Source organism: Atta cephalotes (genome assembly GCF_000143395.1).
Source record: "Atta cephalotes unplaced genomic scaffold scaffold00008, whole genome shotgun sequence".
In the NCBI taxonomy this organism is placed as follows: Eukaryota; Metazoa; Arthropoda; class Insecta; order Hymenoptera; family Formicidae; genus Atta; species Atta cephalotes.
In genome coordinates, this window is record NW_012130072.1 from 3,222,576 (window position 1) to 3,246,088 (window position 23,513).

At 28.3% G+C, this 23,513-nt stretch overlaps 2 protein-coding genes across 2 annotated transcripts in view; both read right to left on the bottom strand.

The window, feature by feature from the left end:
- LOC105627193 overlaps positions 1–2,309 on the bottom strand; it is a 3,236-nt gene extending 927 nt beyond the window's left edge. The window contains exons 1-2 of the mRNA XM_012208480.1: positions 2,252–2,309; positions 1,352–1,490 (exon numbers count right to left, since the gene is read on the bottom strand). Coding sequence (XP_012063870.1) covers positions 1,352–1,490; positions 2,252–2,309 — 197 coding nt within the window. The remainder of the gene's footprint in view (positions 1–1,351; positions 1,491–2,251) is intronic.
- Positions 2,310–5,317: 3,008 nt separating this feature from the next.
- LOC105627194 lies at positions 5,318–12,195 on the bottom strand. Its single transcript, XM_012208481.1, has 4 exons — positions 12,030–12,195; positions 9,532–9,633; positions 6,415–6,540; positions 5,318–5,421 (listed from the first exon to the last, which is right to left on the bottom strand). Exons 1-4 carry the CDS (start codon positions 12,193–12,195, stop codon positions 5,318–5,320), a joined length of 498 nt encoding a protein of 165 aa, XP_012063871.1.
- Between the last annotated feature and the right edge of the window lie 11,318 nt (positions 12,196–23,513).

Below are 23,513 nucleotides of genomic sequence, written 5' to 3' on the forward strand. Positions count from 1 at the left end.
ACACACACACACACACACACACACACACACACACACACACACACACACACACACGTACACGACACGACACACTACACACACTACACACACACACACACACACGACACGACACACACACACACACACACACACACACACACACACACACACACACATACACACACACACACAGGGTGAATTAGAGTAGAACTAATTTTTTACTCTATGAGAAAATTATCGATTACACACCTAATTATTGACTTAAAGATATAGATCAGATGCGTGGATAACATCGTGTAAATTGCTGATTTAAGCAGGTACATTTGACGTTGAATTGTGAAAATTATTATAAATGATATTATGCTTTTTTTCAGTCCAGCAATTGCACGATGTATCCACGTTTCTGATCTGTATCGCTAAGTTGATAATCAGGTGTGAGGTAGAGATGGGCAATTCGGATCGATCTTTTAGAGAATTGATCTTTTTGATTTCCAATTTTTTAAATTAATTTTCGTGTCTCGATTAAAGATCGGTTCTTTCACGGAAAAATTAAATTGATCATTAGACTTCGAAAGCGAGTGGCGCGAGTGCAACTATATATTTTTTATAAACTTATAGCCAATTCAATTGGACGCATTCAATGCGCACTGGGGCATATTAAAGCTGTCATACACAAATTAACGTAAAGATATGTTTATAAATAAATGTAAAAATGGAATAAATCGTGAAATACTCAATATACTTTATTGTGCTGTGAGGTAAAATATGTATTTTATAATTCGAAATATTTGCAATTTGCATTTTACTTTTACACTTAAATTGAATCAATGTACAATAGTTTTATATGATTTTATTATGTTTAATATACATATAGTACACATTAGTGTGTCTAATTGAATTCGCCATTAAACTCTAAAGATTTAAAGACGAGTTTTGCTTTATTTTATACAAATGAATTTCCTGAATTTCAAGACAAAAAATGGATGTTATTCCCACATATGTGCTTGTGCTCTTGTGTGATGTAATGGCAACATAAGATTTTATTGAGATATGATCGCAACACAGATTCTTACATAACGCATAATGCATAGTGCATAAAAGAATCGATCATCGATCATCGAAATTCTTCTTTTCCAGAAATGGGAGGAAAGGAAAGATTCTAATTAGTTGATTTTCTTATGCACTGTGCATTATGCGTTATGCAAAAGTCTGTGTAGAAGAACGTGTAGAGAAACAAATATTAATTATTAATATTTACTAATTATTTAATGACAAAAAATCTAATATTCTTAATATTGATTTTTAGTTAAATTGTATAATGCAAAATAAGTTGATTCTATAAGAAATGAATATAAGAAATTTATAAACTTACCTTTGTGGTTTATATCCGAGCGAAGGGAAAGGATAATTTCCTTGAAATTGCCGTAAATTCTCTGGCGAAGGTGTTAATGGCATGTTCATCACATTTGTTGCCCCTGTCACATGATTGCCTGCTAGTTTCTCGTGTTTATCTGAAAGTATAAAAGGACTTTCATTTAATCAATAATAAAAATATTTGAGAAAAAATTTTTATTAAAAAGAAATACATTATGTATAATATGTGATTAAAACTAAAACCTTTTTTATTTATAATGATAAAACAAAGAATATTATTAATAACATAATCAAATGTCATTTTTATTATTTAATTTGTTTTATAATTCTTAAAAAATAACACCCTTTTTTATTTGTGATTTTAATATCTTACAATAAATTCGTAATAATTCATTAAAAGTAACACAACTCAAAATATTATCCATTTATACCTTGATCAACTAAAATGATTAAATTTAAAATAAAATAATTTCTTCTTCAAAATTTCGATTACCAAAACTGTTTTAATTCTAAAGAAAAGTTTTCTATAGAAAATTCTCCTTTTTATTTACAAAAATGACATTCAAAATGTGTTACTAGATTAAAAAATTAATATTTAATGTATATAACTATTTAAAAATTATTAAATCTTTATCTTATTTATACACATTAAGATGGCACATGATATTATTATCACAAGTAATATCATTAACATAGCATTTTTTAAAATCACACAATAAATATGCAATAATTTTGCGATAAAAATTATTCAAATAAGTTGAGAAGTCAAGACGACAAATTACTATCTATATACAATTTAAATACGATTTAATTAATAAATTTCTTTTTTACAGCATGTCACAGAAAATATCGTTTTCTTTGATGTGTAATTAAATAATTATTGAGTAAATTAACTCACCCGATATACCAAATGCACAACAATGTAATAAAACGCCAAAAAAAATTAATAGTAACATTTTCTCATTAAAAAAAAAAACGAACGAGGTTAAAGTTTCCGCGCGCACTCACTGCAGCTTTTGACGCGGCTGAGATTTTTCAGACAAATGAGATCGTTCACTGTTCGTGCTCTTCGATTTCTTTCGTAAACCCACATAACTTTTAGTTGGGCTTCGCCTTCCTCGTAGAACGCGGTCGATGTACCCGTTACTTATAACTGGTTGATGATCATCTTTCTCTTCTTATGTGTCGGTGAGTCCAAAATAGAAAAAAATGCAGATGACGTATGTACATGTTGATATTGGAAAATAATTATTTTCATGAATAATTTTGTCAGTCCTCACAGTGCGTATAATATGGTTATTTCATTAAAAAAATTATAAAAATTTTTTAAACAAAAAAACAAATAATTATTTCTCATCGAATATTCTGCTTTATCAAATAATTGCAAATAAATATATACATATTTATATATTTTTCGTAATTATGAAATTTAAAAATTGTTTTAATTTACTATATTTGTATTACTTGCTGCATTATATGTGTGTGTGTGTGTGTGTGTGTGTGTGTGTGTGTGCGTGCGTGTGTGTATGTGTGTGTATGTGTGTGTGTGTGTGTGTGTGTATATGTAATTGGTTACATATATATTATTATATAATTATAAATTTTATTATACAGTCGGACCTCTATAAAAATAACTTATCGGAATCGACCGACCTTCGTAAAAATAAACAAATTCGTATGCACATATGCGCAAGCATATGTGCTCGATTACTATGTGGGAGGTTGAAACATGACTTTTACGGAGTAAATTAATTTAAATAAAAGAATTATTCAATTAATTTAAATAAAGCAATTACATAATTTTATATTATATTATATCATATAAAACTTAATATTGCATAATATAAAATTCTACTGTAACTTTTTACCTAAAAAAACAATAAAAAATTAGTTAATAACTTTAATTTAAAAATGATAATCTTTGTAAAATTTATTTAATTTATGATGTTTCTCCAATTAATAATGTTTAAATTTTGTTATCAATTTAATTATTGTGTGACGCTTAACATTACGAATGAAAAAAAAAAATCCAACTATATCTACGTCAATTTTAAAGTAGAATTGGAACATATGTATATTAAATTGAGAAATGTAGGTGGATTGTAGGAGCTAGAAGGTCCAGGCAATTTTTTTTTCTTAGAATTATTATGTTTAAGTTTTTATCTTTATAATAAGAAAACAATTCCATGATAAACCAAGCACATTCAATAGCACAATAGCATAAGCACAATAGTAGAATAATGCATGTTATTTATGTCAGCAAGTATGCATATAAAATGCGTATTTATGCATATAAAAAATTTAAAATAATTTAAAGTTTGATAAAATTAAAAATTTTCCGAAAAATTTTAATTAATGTGAAAAAATTGATGATATTGCATTTTTTACAATTTTACAGAACATTATTAACACAAGTTCGTAATCTTGTGTTAACAAAAATACATGCAATGCATCTTTTTTTTTCAAATATCTAATTTTCAAAAACATGAAGTATGTAATATTTTTTATTGAAATTTAATATATTAACTTGAAAAACTCTTGATTTTCAGGATTAAAAATTAGTATTTTTTCACTTCACATTATTGACATATCAGAAATTAATTTTCGTAGGAATGATATTCAATGGAGTTCAAAGTATAAATATGTCTCTTATATTTGTCGTATGTATAGTAAATGTTGTCGTAATAGCAATTAAGCCTCAGACAATAGATCGCGTGTCACTAACAATCTCATACATCATATTACCACGAAACGTTCAACATTGCATTAAATCTTTCTTTCTCGGCGATATGATGCAATATATTTTATGAGAGAGACGTATTTATTTTAGGTTTGTAACTTTTTGTACGGGTTCACAAGTTTTTGTTTACAGAAACTATCAGTAATAATATTGTGTTTATAATTAAAACTTTGAAAATTTCCACAAAATATATTTACACCTCATTTGTACATATACACAATTCATAGAGGAACTTCGAGTGGTATCGGATAAAAATTGTTTAAAATTGGTTAAAATTTTAGATGCATGTAACAGCTTTTGTTAAGCTATTGACAAATCTACTCGCACATGGAAGCCAGGATCTCTCTATATTGAGAATAACGGCAGTGTTTGTGAGTTATTATGCATTTTGTTATATAACTGTTGTTTATGCATAGAGTTAACTGTATATACTAATCAGTCATTATATAATTTTGTTTTTAGCTTATCAATATAACATCTATTATTTTTTACAACATCTATTATTTTTTTAATTATAGTTTATAATGTCGTTCTTGTTTTAAAACTTTTATACATTGTTTCTTCGTTATATATTCTTTAGATATCAGGTATTTTCTTGTTTTTGTTTGATATGTAATATCGAACAATTTCTTAATTTTTTGAGAATTTCGAATAATACATTACGAGATAGATTAAAAGCTATTAGAACAAGGTATATCATAAAAAATTATTCATAAAATAATTACAGAATCTAAAAATATGTTTAAAAAAATTCATTTCCAAGGCAATGCTAACTACAATTGGCAAAAACAAGAAATGACATTTCATGTAATGACATATTTTTATATTTAAAAATGTAAAAGATTGGCTACTTTTATTTTTAGAAAAATATGATTAAAAATGTGTTTTTTAATAAAAATAATGTTTTATGTACATTACACTTAATTTTTGTCATCCAAGAAAACGAAACCTCGAAAAATCTAAAATGTTCAATATTACTCAATCTTCTCGTATTATCAATATTTTTTCTATAAATAATATATCTTAGAAAATTGAATATTTAAAATATAATATTATCTTTTTCTCTCGCTTCTTAATTTCGATTGCCTTACATATATTCGTTTTTTTAAATCCTATTTAAAGTCGAATTTTTATCGAAGAATTGCCAGTTCTTTTGGATCTCGGTAATAAAAACAATTTATTAAAATAATTAATAACAATACAAAATTTTTGGTGCTGTGCGTTTTAGGCCAACGACAAATGTAACCTGAGAATCATCACAAAGATCATCACAAATTTGATGATATTCATACTGGCCCGCGATTCAACGCCATTCGCCAACTGTTTCCCTGCAAAAGAAATTCTTATTAATTTGCTATTACAATATATTGTAATAACTATATGATAATATGTATAAAATAATATTCTAAAATGTTAGTAATTACACAGAAATATTTTAAATATTTTTGCAATAATGAATCCAACAATGAAATTCATTTGTTTAAAAAGTGCATAAGAGAGATTTTACGATTCCTTTCGATTTTTACATTCTGTGCCGCATCAATTTTAGGTGATTTGCGTACAAAACAAACAAATATTCTATATTTGTTATGTAAAATGTAATTTATAACATATTTAATTAAAAATTCAAAAATTATTTTTATAAAAAACAGCCTAAACAAAAAATCCAGCTCACCGTCCGAAAGTCTTAGATCATCGGTGACCCACACAAAAAGTATTAATAAAAATTTCTTGATAACATAATTAAGAATAAAAATAATTATATATTATTGATCTTACAAAATATCTCTTTCACAATACTATTGCCATTCAATTTAAAAGTCGACACTGTGTGCGATAATAAGTTCGTAATTCGAGCATAGTTCGCGGATCGGATGATTCCAAAGTATATTCTTGCATTTGCATATCGACACCCTTGGGAATTACGAATGACATTGCTATGATATCGTATCACGAAATTATAATAAAGCTAAAAATGAAACTTTGTATTACTCTAAGAAAATTACACTTTGTATCATGAAATCAGTCGAGATAAGAAAATGCCTTTTTTATCGACATTATTACAAAGATTAATCATAGAATAATCTTTATGTTCTATAATCAGCTTCGCCTAATCGCTTAAAGTTTTAATCAACTCGCATATGCGCGCATCAATAAAACGCCTGCCTTTAAATTCATATTTCGCAATATGCTATGCTATAAGTAGACAAGTATCTCTGATTGATACTGTTGATAACTTCAAAAATTGTATGATTTATGACAAGAAAGAGCGTAAAATATTGTCTAGATAGACAAAACGCTTAAAGGATTTTAGCGCTTACAGGTGGAAGCCAAGTACGAATGACAACAACATTCCCTCAGTCTTGTATATTCCGCACAGTCTTCAGCGTGCACCTTGCATTCCTCTGGTCCCACGCGACAAGTGTGCTCGACGAAGGGAAACACTTCTGAAACAACAAACAGATAAATTACATTCTTGTGACAAGCAGTTTTCTTTTAACGTGTATTTTAATTAATTTTGATATTTCGGAATTTGCCAACTTCAAGCAAAGTAATATGTACATACAATTTTTATTGTTCAGTACGAAATCGATGTAATTCTGACTATACTTTTTTTTATAATTAAATATCACCTATATTTTTGCTAGTTCTCATTAATCACGTTATGATTAATTATTATTTTCTAAACGGCCTATTATTCTTGGATCCAGTTAATAACCGGAATTATTGTAAATAATAGATTAATAGTACTTGAGTAAGTAGTGCAATTGCAGTAGGAAATTACGACGTCACGAAGGCATTGTGTCGTTAAGGCGTAGCAAACATAATTTTACGCACATCTCGAAGGGGCTTGAACGCAAACCTCCATTAAATATAAGTGTTGCGATAATTAACCGGTTTCGTGAGACGATAATTAATTTACCTAACGATATCAGAAGTTTCCGGTACGTTATCAATTCCGGAAAGAATGACATGAATGATTCGAGACAAATGCTTCGACAAATGCTTAATCGATCGCAAGCGATTAGAAACGAGCGCAAAATGCACGAGTGATTCACAGATGCGATTGGAAGGTGGTTCGAGTTTTAGGTATTCCACATGCATAGCTACTGCGTGCAACAATGCAACTTCGTACACCTACAGAATCTTCACGCGGGTCATGCAATGACAACGAATTCAATGTCTTAAACGAACGAAAATACAAATAATTCACGTAATTTAGAAACATCTTTAATTCTACACATGACAGTATTTCTATATTTTTTTCTTTTAAAAACTAATACTAATCGAACCTCTTGAAAGTTTTTAAAAAACTTTATAGGCATGAAAGTTTTCTTCATACATATATGTATTTATTTATGTCAATATATAATTTAAAAATATAATTTGTTAATCAGAAAACTTTATAAAAAAATCAAAAGTATTTGAAATGTCTTTTTTAATTAATTATTTTAAATTCGTTAAGCTTGCTAATGAGATAATAAGAAATAAGTTTATAATTTGGTTTGATTATCGATGTTCATTTCTTCTGAGAAGTGTACAAGAATATACAAATTTGTAAATATGTTAATATTGCCATTTAATGTTTACTTTGAAATAAATTCATCCAATATTGTTTCATAAATGATGTGTTATACCGTGCTAATTAGAAATTCGAGCAAAGATAGTGCAGGTCGATGAACGATAGTCCTGTGAGGAGTTCGGGAAGCGTGTGGAATGTTCAAGTGACTTTCGATGACTCACACGAGTGAATCACTTGTTAGATCTTACACACGCGCGTGGAAGGACAAGGATAATTCATTACGACGAGGAATGATTTCCTGAACAGGTGATTGCCCTTCCGTTCAAAAGAAAAAGGAAATCAAACTCTTCGCGGCATATAAAAAAATTATGGCCTTTAAGTCGATAAATTATATGACGTTTAAATAATTATTCAGGTTAAAGGAAGATTAAATTTAAAATAACTTAAATTGCAATTTACAACAATTTAAATTTGAAAATTGATAGTTATGTAATTTTAGCATCCTTCTTCTTGCAATCTTAATCTCTCTAATACTATAATTTATTTCTAGAAGCAAACGATGTCAAGTTTTGTTAATAACAAATACACTTTATTGAATTAAGTGATTGAAAAATAATATAAAAAATAGATTTTTCTTTAATGAAGCATAAACATATAGTTAGACCAAATTTAAGCGATATGACTTATTCCTTTAAATACATAAAATTATCACAATTTTAGCGTAAATTTTATATGGAACTACATAACATGTAATATTAAATATTAAATTTATTTATTTATTATACTCTTCCAATTTAATATTACTTTTATATCACATCTTTTACATTTGAGCAACGTATAAATATTTTTTATAAGCTTTCAAAAGCTTTCTGAAGGTACCTTTAAGGAGATACCGCGAGGAAATCTATAACATACGTAAGCGTTTTGTCGATCCCACGGTTATTCAAGGTATTAACAATTCGAGTTGTAACGGCATGTAATGTATCGACTAAAAATAATTGCGATTACGTCGCACGACTCGCGTTGGCATTGTGCAAATCGTGAAATTGCGCTCACTATCATTGCCGTTGCTCTAAATTTCCGTGAAGCGCGGTTGCACAAGTGCTCGCTCGCCACGGCCGATTGTTCACGCACGAATTCGTCAGCCGGGGACTGTGGTTTTTCATACGACTTCATCACTGCATGAATAAACGAAGGACGAGAGCGGAAAATACAACTTCCGTCGTCGAGAAGGTTAAGCCGATTTCGATCGACTTGTTGTTACTGCCGAGATAAATCACGTGTTGCTTCGTTAATCATAAAACAAGTTACGGGCGCTCGCGTGTAACTTTATCTAGAGTATTATTAATTATATTATCATTTCATCTGGAGAGAAGATAAAGTAATATGTGCTGGAATTCTAGTAAATTTGATGAAATTGACATATAGGGATAAACGCCCACATATGTAAAATTTACTTTACTTTTCTGATAAACGAACGGTCCTATAGCCGTACTAAGATGCGTTTTACATTTCATAAAATAAATTTTATGCTACTGCAATTTGTTATTTCTCAATCTGTAAATTACCGTACATCTCAACAAAATTTATTTTATCAACGAATATTTTTTGCCTTACATGGTGCTGACAAAATTTATTTGCGCGGTAATAAAATATACAATTAAAATCTTAAGAGTTGTTCGAGCTTACATTCTTGAGAATAGTATGATTTACTTTACTGTAAGATAATAAATAACAACTTGAATAAATTTCCTATAATTGTAATCTAACTTTTTACCTTATATCTCTGATATCTTTTACTTTCAGGCAAGCAAAGTTTATCATAAGTTCCACAAAAATAGTCGGTTTTACTTACAAAACTAGTTAGACTTACAAAACTATTTTTTTTTTTCCATGCAATCGCTCGAATACCTACTGTTGAAGTTGCCATCGCAACAACAATGATCATTGATAACGCTGCCATTCTTGCAGTAAGTCATCTCGGAGTAGGTGCAAGGCTTGCATCCCGGAATGGGTCCTGCAAATAATAAGCGATTAGTATAAATAATTGAAAGAGAGAGAGAGAAAGAGAGAGAGAGAGAGAGAGGAAGAAAGGGAGAGATTAAAAAAAGAGGAGAGTTCGAGTTAAAAAAAGATCGGCAATTTGAAAAACCGTCATATTGTTATAATATCTACAATCTTCGTTACTGAACAAGTAAAATGACACGTGCGAGACGCTGTATTTCTCAAGGAGAATTCATAATAATAAAGCTGAACGTACTTATTAATTAAGGATTATATTTCATTAACCTCGATGTCGGCAACTGTGATTAAAATACATGACAATCGCGTCGAATCCGCATCCATAATTCACGTTAATTAGCGTCTCGAGGCTCCTTACGTAATCTTTTATAAAATTGTGTCGCGGACATAGCGAATTATCTGCTTGCGACGCGATAGAGCTGTATCGTCGTATCGACATCGATCACAAATATATATATTGTATATAAGTTTCGCCTTCGCGAATCGTTAGACCGTGTTAAATTCGTGATAAGAGATCGCGTATTCTTTGTATTTACAATATTTAATGAGAAATTTTAATTGAATCATATGAGAACTGCGCACACAATGACCGAGAATTTCTAATTGCCGTTAACAGCATTATACGATAATTATCAATTTTCTTTTTTTATCATTTCAATAACAACTGAAAGTTTAAATCGTTCGCACATAACAAGCAACAGGTATATGGCAGTTTTTACAAAGTTTCTCCGAGTCACGACTAAAGGATTGAATTACAGAAATTAGGATTGCACTACCGACAATTCCTAATTCACGCGAATAATATTAGGGGGTAATCATCAACTTCCTCAGTCATTTGAATTATTGTAATGAGAATCATGTGTTCAATTGGCTGCGTTGTTATCATCAGGTGTCTCGATGTGAATGTACATATATAACAAAACATTCATACATTGTACCGAAAAAAACGTAAAAAAGTTTTAAATCTAATAGCAAACAATAAAAATCAAGAAAATTTAATTTTCATGCATTAACAATAGAAATTGTGAAATTTTTAATTTCTCACATTTATTATTAATTACCACATTTTAATTTGTAGTAATTAATGATGATTTTAATCATAAATACATAAGGTATACATAATCTTCTGTATTATCATTAATATGTACGTAAGCATAACAATTTAAAAGAATGACTTGTTGATGAGCTAGTATAAACTTTATTGTCTTTAGTATTAATGTGAATAAAAATTTATTTTATAAAATTAATTCAAAAGCAAATTAGTATACTAAATACGATTTGTTACTATATATTAAAAATAAATTATAATTTTTTTATAGAACGTAGAAGTGCAAGTTAGACGGAAAGTTAAATTTATTAAACAAAATTTTTAAAAATAAAAGCCAGAATTGCTACGATTTAAATACAAAAATAGCATGTTCTTTGCGAACGTTATTCACGCATATCTCTTGTCCATGCTAGGGTGTGATTGGCAGAACAAAAATTTTGAAACGTCTATTGTGCGACGTTGGTTAGGTGGATCAAAGCAGCTATTCTTGGAGGTAAGATAAATACATTTCTGTGTATCGTAAGGAAGCTTTATGGATCGGCCGTAGGAATCAGACAAGAGCCTTAATGTGACGCTTTTAGCAACTGGACTAAATTGGAAAAAAGGCTGCATCAAGAATGTTGTTAAAATGTATCAATATATATTGTAACATTTGGAACTTGAAAAGAAATAGATTCTTTTAAAAGTAGATTCCTCGACAAATTCACTTTCTTCAATTTATTGACAAGGCTATCAAAACACATCAATTTCTTTTTATAAACAATGAAATAAACGGATAGTTTTTTATTATATTGGAATTAAGTAAAAATAAATAGAAATTAATTTTTTAAATTTTATTTTAAGATATAATAAAATTATTATTTGAAATTAATTCTTGAAGTTTATTAGTACCTAAACTTAGAAAGTTACTTGAGTAAAGAAATTTATTTATTTAAATCTTACCAAAGAAAAATGAAAATTGTTAAAAATATAAGACCACTATAAAATTTCTAATGTCTTATATGTTAAGAAATATCATGTGTGCATATATAAATTTTAATTTTTACATATATATAAGAAGTTGTTTATTTCCTTAAACGCTGAACATTTCTAAAATTTCTTATGCCCGTTTCCATCAATGTTTAACTTTATGATTAACTTTAATTTCGGTTCAACTTACTCTTCGTCTTTTTCTAGTTCTAAAAATTAGATATATTGGTAGAAATGAGCATTAATGTGCGCGAGAAGATTACATTCTTATATGTGTATAAATAGAATAATATTGAAAAAAATTCTAGGAGAATTTAATTCTGTTTAATTCTATAGTTTTACACATAACGATATTGACAAAAAATAATTCTTACCAGGATATATCTCCAGTTTCTTCGCTTCAACAAGTGCGTCTTTGCGAAGGACTTCGTGTTCAAGGATATATTCATCGTCAGAATGATGATTTACGACTGTAATTGCCTCGAAATTGCCGAGGATTAGGAAGAGTATCAGGATACTAATCGTACCGATGTTAATCATGCTAGCGTCGCCTGATTTCTCATCTTCGATCATCTTATCTTCTCAATTACAATAAATGATTTCTGCCTCAATCTTTCTTCGTTGATGAAATAATTTCTGTCAAATTTAGAAATAATAAAGTTTATTTTATTTTCTAGATTATTAATAAAAATATTAAATAAAATTTAGTTTAACTCATAGACTGCTCATAGAAAAATTATTTACTTTCAGATTCTTAATTGCAATATAATTTTTCCAAATAGTTCAAGTTAGACATTTCATAATGAAAATTCACAAAATATTTGAACTTAATAGTAATTATTAAGTATATATAAATATTTGTATATATAAATTATTAAGTATATATAAATATTAACAATAACAATATCTGAGAGTACACAACGCGACGAAGTCGATCTTGAATGGAACAATACAAAAGCTGCAAGATCAACTACGACTTTGAACTCAACATGCGTCTCTCTTATTGTCCGGAATTTCAGTAGGAATACATACAATGAAGCAACTGTCGCAACCGGAAGTGTACAGAAGATACGACATGGAAGTACACACAGCGACGCTGTCACGTGCGATAAAAAATATATACAATTTTCGTTTACACGTTTAAATTTTATTTTGTTAATTAAATTTTTTTTATTTTGTATTATATTCCAATTTTAGTTTTTTTAATTTTAGAAGTTAAATTTTCTTTACTCGACCGTCATCGCATCACATCTGAAAGTAAAAGCATAAAGCTCTACTTAATCGTATCGAGCGATCGTTTCACGTCAATTGCATATGTTGCTAGTATGAGGAATCGATATTGTTATAATATTCAAGAATCCACGCGAAAAAGCATTGGCGTGACGGGCGCGGCAGCAACACGAAGATGTCTTTAATATCGATCGCCTCGATTCGCCATAGGAGAGGGGGATGATTCATCCCCCGTTATTCACGATTTAATTCGGCGCACCCAGAGTTTTCCTCCCTCCAACGACGCAAGCAGTCGAATTCGTTTTTGAAATTGACCGCAAAACAAATAGTTTCAACCTAAGAACACAAGCAAGAAATTCTGAATGGTACCACACACAATGATTAAAACCCATTTCGGAGAATTTAATCGCCCAAACAAAACAATTTCACCAAAAGTGTAGCCGTTGCTTGTGTTGCGAAAGTTGACTTTTCAGAATTTACTTTCTTCAACATTAGATTTCCAGTAAGAAATATACAGAAATGTTGATCTTTTGAATTTTTTATTAATAATTCTCTCCTTCTCTTTCTAAAAAAAATGTATTGCAGTCTATTATTAATATAACTTTATAATTTAAACTTTATAATTTAATGTAAAAGTTGTATAGCTATAATAAGTATTGTTTACTATAATAGTAACTTATATAACTGTAAAACTTATGTGTATGAAATAAATTAAATATGAATTAAACATCTTACAAATATTTGTTGTTTAGTCGTTTATAAAATATAAAAAGCATTCAACTTCAATCAAGAAAAACTCGATTAACTCGTTCGCTATACTTTTGCTACTTTTGTTCTCCAAGTAAAAACCGGCTGTTAGATGTAAATACATCCTAATTTCGTTAATTGGTATTAGTATAATCAGCTAACATGAATTTTATATCATATATTAATATGAATTTATGAAAATTTTATACTCAACTTCTCGCGATCTTTAACTGTAGCCAAAAGTAAAAATATATATTTATTTTTCTTATGCTTAGAGAGGAAGTGTTAAATTCGTGAAATTAGAATGCCATAATATTTCCAGTTTTGATTTTTTAGTATAAAAAACTTTTTTCATTTTGATAAGAAACTGTAGAATTATAAAAAGTGCTATTAAAACTCATTATTTTTTTGTATTAAAAGAATGGTGTTTCTTATAAAAATAAAAAAAAGTTCCGCATTTTTGTTACTTTGTAAAAAACCAAAATTTAAAAAGTAGCAGCCGAAACTCTGTTTAAAAATGACTGTAGAGCATAGAATTTTGATAGAACTATTAAGAAATGTCGCTGAAATTGCGATAAATTAACGATATGAATTTTTTTTTCAAGTGCTTTTCAAGTGTCTTCAATGTCTTGTACATTTAAAGTCTATTAATTGTCGAAATTTTATTTTCAAATTACTGCAATATCAAACATTAAATTGTTCATATATCTCAAGGATCTCGGTAAATGCGCAGTATTGCGTAAAGAGGCGATAATGCTAGAATTCTGCTCGAGTTGCACGCGTCATGAGTCACTAGTCTGATGACAGCCAGTCATTAATTAGAACCAATTAAGGGCGGCCATCGCGAAACGTGGACGTCTTGCCCTCTCGAATAAGAAGGTGACATCCCGATGTCTCTTCCTGCCTGATTTTATCGTTTACGAGCAGCGCAAGCCGCCTTCATTCTATTGTATGTGAAACGAAGCAAGTACTTAAAACAGCGTGAAAAGATAATTAAGAGCATTTGACGAATGACAGGATATGCCTTTGTTCACTTTAGGGAATTACCGACACGATACTGAACGTGTATTTTTTCAAAGGACAGCCCAAAGAAAAACAAAAAGTGAGATAATTTTGAGATGTTTTGACATTTTTGAGATTAGAAAAAATAAATAGACACTCTCTCCTCATGTGTCCGTTAGAATTTGTAAAGTAAAAGATAGTAAGAATTTTTGTGCAATAAATGCTCTTGACGTTCTATTTTAATGAAAGAGTTGTTTATTTTAATGAAACATGTATTAATTAAAAATAGAACTACGCAAATATAATTGTTTAAAATAAATGTAATAATAATCCCAAATAATCTGAAAATGCTTAAAATATCGATATAAATTTTGAGACTCTTGGCTTTGAGTCATAAAATTGGCGTTTCACTGTAATATTCGATTTTTACCTGCGCGCGGTCTCAAAAAATATTGCATAACTTTCAAAATATTTAGAATTTTGAAAATGATTTTAGAGATATTCTCTACATTAAATTTAATCTACGTTAAATTTTCAACAAATGCAACAAATTTTTTCGATTTTTTACCGAGATCAGTTTTTCAAGAAAACTGATCTCTTAATACCTGTTTAAAATTAATATCTTGAAATTAATGTATTAAAATGTAATATTGTTTGTTTCCAAATATTTGAATTAAAAATTAAATAAAACACTTAAAGTAAAATGTTTTAAAAATAATCAAAACTCTTGTTATTATTTTTATTAAGTATTTTACCGTTAGTAAATATTATTAGAAATATTATTAGAAATATTATTAGAAAAATATTAGGTGATATCGAAAGTAGCTGATATTGGAGTTAGAGACAAGAATTAAAATTATTTAAAATTTTAGACACGTACAGCAGTGGCGTTTTTTCGTTATGCAACCAGAAGCAACCATGGCTATCTTCGTCTTTTGATTCCTGAAGACGAAGATAACTTTAGTTGTGTAAATAGCTTCTGGTTGGATATCGAAAAAACGCCTTAGATTTGTTAAGCCATTGACAAGTCCATTTGCACATGAAAGTCGAAACCAGAACCTCCGCATATTGAAAATAGAAGTAATGTTGTTTATGAATTATTGAACATTTTGCTGTATGGCTGTTATGTTATGTCGGCACGGAGTAATTCCATAAACCAGTCATATCATAAATATATAAAGCTTCTATTCTCTTTAAATTGTGGCTTTAAAATCTTTTTTTGTTTTAAAACTGCTTGTTTCATGTGTTGTTTTATCATTGCGTGTCATTCGGGGATAGCGAACAATAAAATGGTGGACAATACTGGACAATTTAATCTAAATAGTCAACGAGATTTAGTTTCTGACAGTTTTGTTTTGTTCTCGGTAAATATGAAGAATATATGTATGAGACAAAGATAAAAAGAGAGTGTGATATTAGTTGTCAAAAAATAAGGAAATGACAACAGAAGCAAGACAGTGAGATTCTATTCCGAAAAAAAGTATAATAGGATATAAATTAACTCCTATAAATTAGAATATAAATTAATTTCTAATCAATTCCTAATCGATAATTTTCTAAGTGTTCACAACTTGTCTGCTGCAGGCATTATTCGGAAATAAAACGTCTAACAGGACAATTACAATTATGTTTGTTTGATTATTATAATTGTTAGATAATTATAATTGTCTGTGCTCAAAATATATTTTTAGATTCTTCATAGATTTTAGATTCTTATATTTTTAGATTCTTTATAGATTTTAGACTCTTTATAGATTTAAATTAATACACTAATCTAATAATAAAGAATATCGATGTAACTTTTTCTCTATAGAGCAGAAATGTGAAAAGTGAAAATTTTTATTGTATATACATACATATGTATTGTATACATAGGCAAAAAGTTTTCACTTTTCACGTTTCCGCTTTAGGGAAAAATTAACCTTTAAAAACAATAATCATTAAAAGCTTGAAGAAGCCGTCTGTGTTATACAAAATTTTTCTTAAGATTTCAATTTTGAAATTTTTTGTCGTTCTCAGCATAAATTCCATCTCGTAGACACGTATAAATGCGTGTATTTTAATTCTGTACAAGGATTTTCAAATCTGTAAAACAGGAAAAAAGTAATTGTTTTCGACTTCGAAATCTAAGTTTTAAAATATATGTGATCCTTCGGTTTAGTTTCCTATGCGAGATCGGTTGCATCTTATTTCTTAACGGATTACAGCGTGTACAATATTGCGCTTGACTGCAATGCTATCGGATTATTTGACACATGTTCTGATAGGTAAATGCAGTTTAAACGCGTCGTTAATTATAATATTACTTGCTTTCGCTGCCGCTTTTATGTTCATCGATTTAACCTCATGTCTGTCTCTGTGTTAACCTTTTTCCGATTCGAACAGCTGAGCAGATTTTCTATATTCGCATATATTCTCTCGCGATTCCAAGAAGGCAATATTCTTCGGATAAAAATTATATCTTTACGAAATGAATTTTCAGCTATGATAATGGCAATATAACCGCCATAATACAAAAATTATGATTTAGCAAGTATTACAGGCAATTTTAGAAACTGGCCCAATACTGGGCTGAAGAATCTAAATTCTAAAAGAATATTCCAGTCACGCAGACAATAATCTTTCAAGAGTTACAAAGCTTTTTTGTTAAATATGACTGATAATATTTCAAGTTTTTATCATTTCAGTTTTTATCATGTAAATTACATTTCACTTTTACCCTCCAAAAAAATAAAATCTTATAAAAATCTATACTTGATACTATCTAACTATCCCCTAATTTAATTTACTGTCGCCTCTCTTTTATAATTTGTTTACTTAATATAAAATGATAAATTTAATTTAGAATCACATGATCCGAATTCCTATCATATTATACGATACGTCAAAACAGCATCAAATATTATCACTTTATTTTTTGCGAACTTACATATCTACAACTTGATAAAATTATCTCTCACAAACATGCAAGCGACAATTTGCGGTTAAAGAAACTTATAAATTCTTAAACTTCATAAATTCTTACCAGCATTTCACTGTATGATTTCCAACAATAAAAATTTCAACTCTCTTATGTTTCTTTAAAGCATCACTTTCTTGAATGGATTTCAAAAAATCTTCACGTACGGTCAATTAATTATTTCCAATGTCATTGAAATATAATAAAGAGAATCAATCACTAAAAATTTACAGTATAGATTTACTTAGTTCGCGAGTTTCTTACGCTTTCTTATCGAAACAAAATTTGAATAGATATAATAATATTTGAAAAAAATATATGTGCAGTTGATTGGTGTTACGGACTAGATAAAATACATATGGCAAGTGCGGATCGACGATTAAAATCGACAGTGAACAACAACGGCGGAAAATTGCAACAGACGGACAGGCAACCGTCGAAGGCTGCGGACCGCGTAGAACTGCGGATTGAGGGCTGAAAAGAGTATCAACGTACCAAGCCGCTCCACCACACCACCTTCGGTGGTTCCGCCTTTGTTACTCGGCCTGATTCACCGGCCGAAGCCGGTGTCTAACATGTGCTGTGTGGAAAACACAAATCAGAATAGTATAACAGAAACGCGTGTACGGAAAATCAACTTCCCGATATATACTTGAGAAAGAAAAATAAGAGTCTGAGAAACGTTTTTACTTTCAATGAAATAAATTGCCCCATTCTTAACTCTTGATAATATTTAAAATAAAATTCTCTTTTTAAATAAGAAACTACTTACGATTATTAAAAAGTTTTGTATATATTGTTGTTTTGCTTAAGATTAATTAATTTTTTTTTATTTCTCTTTCTTTAAATATTAAATTAATTTAATTTATATATTAATATTAATCTTTAAAGGTGAACCATTAATTATATAAGTCTTTATAATGAAAGTAAATTAGACAAATAATATAATTTTCGTTTATATAAAAATTATATTCAAAGATATTTTTGAAAATTATATGCGCTAAAGTATAATTAATAAAAGTAAGATGTTTATTATGTTATGTGAACCTCTTTGCGAATGTTGATGTATAAATTATATCAAATTATACATAACGCAATAAATACAATTTAACTTAAATTTAACTTTAAAGTACTTACCAAATGAAGTTTTTCTTCTTCTTGATATCCCCAAATAATTTTTTAACTCACAAATTTTCAAATAAAGCTTCAATAAGTTGTTTATATCAGAAAATAATTTAACAAATTTTCAAATAATTTGAAAATGCGTAGTCCAGAATTCATATAGTCTAGCCAAGATAAGAAAACTTATTAATTCAAGGGAGAGAGATGTTACTCGGTTGACGACCAAGAATGGAATTCTTTCAAATAAAGTTAAAGTAAATAAAAACGTTTTGACTCTGGATTAGGAGCCTTCTTCAATGAGGAAGTCAAACTATAATGAAAGCAAGAGAGAACTGGATATAGATATTCTCTTTCCTTTGTTTATTGACTACGTAGCTACATAAACAAGAAGAGAAGAAGGAGAAAAGAGAATGGAAAACTTGTACCAAAACTATAAAATAAATAAGATAAATAAAATTAAACATTTTGTTAAGATATACATTTTTGTCCAAGACTTCGACGTTATCTCATTCGAAATCATGCGAATATTTTAAATAATGTTCTGTAATAATAATAATGATAGATGTTTGTATCATATTTTTTTTTATGTAATTCATGCTTATTAATGACTCAAATTCAGAGTTGAAATTGCGTTTACTTAAATTTTATTTGATAAGTATATCTCAATTGATTACGAATTTTATTTATTTATATGCGTTTATAAATATATAATTTACGCACTAACATCTGCAGAAGCACACACATAAACGTTTTATTTGTATTAAATTTATTCTTGAAGAGCCACTAATATTAATAGTTTATTTTATTGTAATTAAAATATAACTTAATTCAATCTCTTCTCATATTTTGCTAATGATCACTGATCGATGGCTTTCTTTTTGTAAACAACAAACTCTTCTTTATTTTCTAAAATATACATTTGTTGAATGGAACATTATGAATCTTCTAGAAGTCTTCAAAAATTATAAACAAAGTGCATATAACTTTTTAAAGTATTTTATTTTATTCTTCTATAAATTCTTGAAGAATTATAAACCAAAAAAAGACAAATATTTTTTTAAATACTTTAAGAATTTCTTATTTATTCCGAATTTATTTATAGTTTTTTATATTTAAGTTCTTTATGAATTAGTGTACCTAATCTGTTCGAAATAAATTCCAAAAGAATTAAAAATATACACAACTACATTTATATGCATATTTGTATATATGTTACTTTTAGTAAAAATAATATTTAATTTGTATCAAAATCAAAATATGATTTATTATTGTACAAAATTAAGAAATAAAAAAAGAATTAGAAAAATAATACTTTTAAATTTGAAAAAGCGCTTACAATTAGTAACATAAGAGTGAAATTTTTTTGAACACTCAAAAAATTTTTAAAACAGTAATAAAATGATACAGAAATTTATTTCCTAATAATAAATTAGAAATTAAAAAAGAATTTTTTTCGATCTGAGTTTACACCGAGAAAGAGAGAAAAATAAAAATAAAGAAAAAGGGAGCACGTACGGTGTTACCAAAATAGCATTTCTTATTATATGTACGTGCGAAATAATGTAAACGAGTCATTGGCGTTCTGTTGCAAATTCGACATTACAAATAAAAGTTTAACAATATTTAATTATGCGTACTTTGTTTTGGAATTTTTAAATATAAAAAACATAAAAAACAAATAAAATGGATCAAAATCGGGAACAAAAAATAATATTTTTAATTTGAAGTTTTATAACAATTAACATATAATACGTTAAAAACAATCTATATCTTTAGATGTAGAATTTATTTAATTACATAAAATAATACATTATATATGTTTTTTCAAAAAATATATTTTAAATTTTGTGCACATGTTAAAACATACTTGATATATTAAAAAAAAACCTATGTACATATACCTGTCATAATTTCAAAAATATTAATGATGTTATTGTACTGTTTTTCTTTCTATATCCAGATAGAAGAGTTTAGCTATATTATAAGAATGTTGCAAAATTTCTATAATATTGTTGTATCTGAGCCCACTTATTCATTTTAATAAATTATTTATTTAATTTCGTTGATTAGTAATTAAATTAAATTAAATTAAATTTATTTTTTTATATAATTCCTTTAATCTTACGCAGCTTTAATTTTACAGAATATTAATTAATTAAATATAATTAAATAATTAAAATTGACGCGAATATATGCATGCAATATAAAACATAATAATTATTCTATGTAATAACGACAGCAATTATATTTATTTTAAGCAAATGTTATAATTTTCAGTTTCTACGAAAAATCCAACAAAATATTTTCTTTCGATAATTTAAATGTAGGTGGACTACTTTGAGTATACTGTTAACGGTCGTAGGGCTGTTAGGCACGTACGCACGCATACGCATACACATTTTTCTTATTCAACCGTTGGCCATACTTGCGAATATAAGTATGCACGATGAATAGTATATCTGAACCAGACGATCACAGATGCATAAAAGCTTCGGTGTGTGCGACAGACATGCTGGTTGGCGCAGGCACCTGGCCACGATAGGGTCGAGAATGAACGACGTGTACGGGTCGTTTTATGGTGGTGAGCTCGTAAGGAAGGCTCGGTTATAAGAAGGGTCCCTCTCACGTACACTATTGATCCCGACGAAGGTTTCTTATTTTGCACCGATGAAAGAAGTCGAAAAAAAAAAGAATAAGAACCACGTCATTCCTGTCAGCAGTTCTTGTCGGTTTGCTTTCTTCATGTATTTTACATTAGAAAGAGATTGTTCGCAAACTAATAAGGAGTGAATAACGATGATACGGTAGATAAAAATCATCAAATTTTTTAGTTAACAAATGCGTAGTACATTTAGCACTTATAGAATTATAACTGTAAGGCTGATTAGGTATTAATAGACAATCGGAGTAATTACGAGATTAGTGGAGCAGTGCATGAACATGCTTTAATGTCTAGATTTGAGAAAGAGATCTCGAGTTTTCGAATCTCAGTCGACACTGTTAATCTTTCCATCGTTTATACATCGAATGTTATCATAGATTAAAATATAAATATTAGTATACAATTCAGTTCTGCGAATAATTAACGAATGTTATTATATGTGTGAATGTTGTCATAAAGAATAGAAATTACAATAAAGCGAAACAAGTGTGATTGCTGACGACTATCTCCTTTTATTATCACTTATTATTATTTTATTATTTTTTCGAAAATTAGAGAAGTTCTAGTGTCAAAACTCGAAGCGTTTTGGCGGTCGTAATAGTCAGCTGTTTTACTCAGAATGCGTTCTATTTGACTCATAACGCTCGCGAACATTATTTCCTTGTTTAACATTTGATGTAAAACAAAAAATAACAAGGATGAAATTTCCATGTGCGTTGCGAGTGTCAAATAGAATACAGTCAGAAATCTTGAATTAGTATTAGAACCATGCTGTCTGAAGTACTGAAAATCTATAATATATACAATCGTGAATTATTATATATAAGGGAATAATAATATTAAAAGAACTGATATAATAATATAAAAGAATAATATTAAAGGAATATTAATAATAATTTTTTTTTTTTAGATAAATTCGGTATAAAGTACGAAACCGTACTATTGAATATTTGGATGAAATTGCTGAATTTATATTTGCGAAGCTCAATATAGTTTGACGTAGAGAGAAATTCGTTAAAGAGAAGATTGATGTTGCGGTGGTGGTTTTGGATATTGCTTTTATTATTTCAACCTATTGAATCTGTTTCATTCGGTTAAAACAGTAAATACGTATAACCAAGTTTTCATGCACAAAGTTTCAACTCAGCTTTGTATTAATTCCTTGCATTGGAATATATATGGAGAATGTTTCTAAAATATCAGAAATTGTTAATCAGAAGTAGTTAATATCGAAAGATGTTGAAAAACATCTTTTGCTTGGATATTTTATTTAAAAGAAAATTGAAATATTAAAAAATTCATATATTATTAAAATAAAAATTAGGATCTTTAATGATAACAATGAATACTGCCATTGAAAGAATCAAGAAAAATTATACAGATAAGTAAATATTTGCATGTAGATTTCGCAAGCTCGACGCTCTCTATTTAGAAAATAATTATTCGAGTGAAAGTCCTTATTGATCCTAATAATCTTGTTACTACTTAAACAGTGGCACATAGCAAGGATGCGTACTAAATATAAACTTTTTCGCCCGCCTTTAGCTCTTTCTGGGTTAAACGGATTTTTTATAGTTGATCACCCGCATCTATTATTTCTTGACATGATCACGTGACAAGGTTGGATTACTTTCATGATAACAGATGCCCGGTTTCGAAAATGCTAATTATTATGCTAATTATTATAATTAACGTTTTTTTCTTTTTATAAAATCACATTACTTTATTTAAACGTATAGTTTAAATTGAGGATTTTTAATTATATGTAGTTATAATTTTTTTTTATGTTACAGTTAATTTTTATCAATCTTATTCTCTTTTTGTATATCTATATATTTTTTTGTGTATTCTTTATTTTTTCTTAACATTATTTTTTGCATTCGCTATGTACTAGATTCGCTATTTTACAATATTTTATGACTTGAGTTATTTACATATTCAGCCATTAAAACGTTAAAAAATAAAATTTAAATTAATTAAAATTGAATCTGCTTTCCACAAAAAAAAATCATTATTTTGAATGACAAAACTCTTAAAATAATTAAATTAATTCTTTTTCTCTCTTAAAAAAAAGTCAGATGTGATAGAATCAAGCTATTAAATATATTGTGCGCTGCTCAATTAATGCAGTTTATG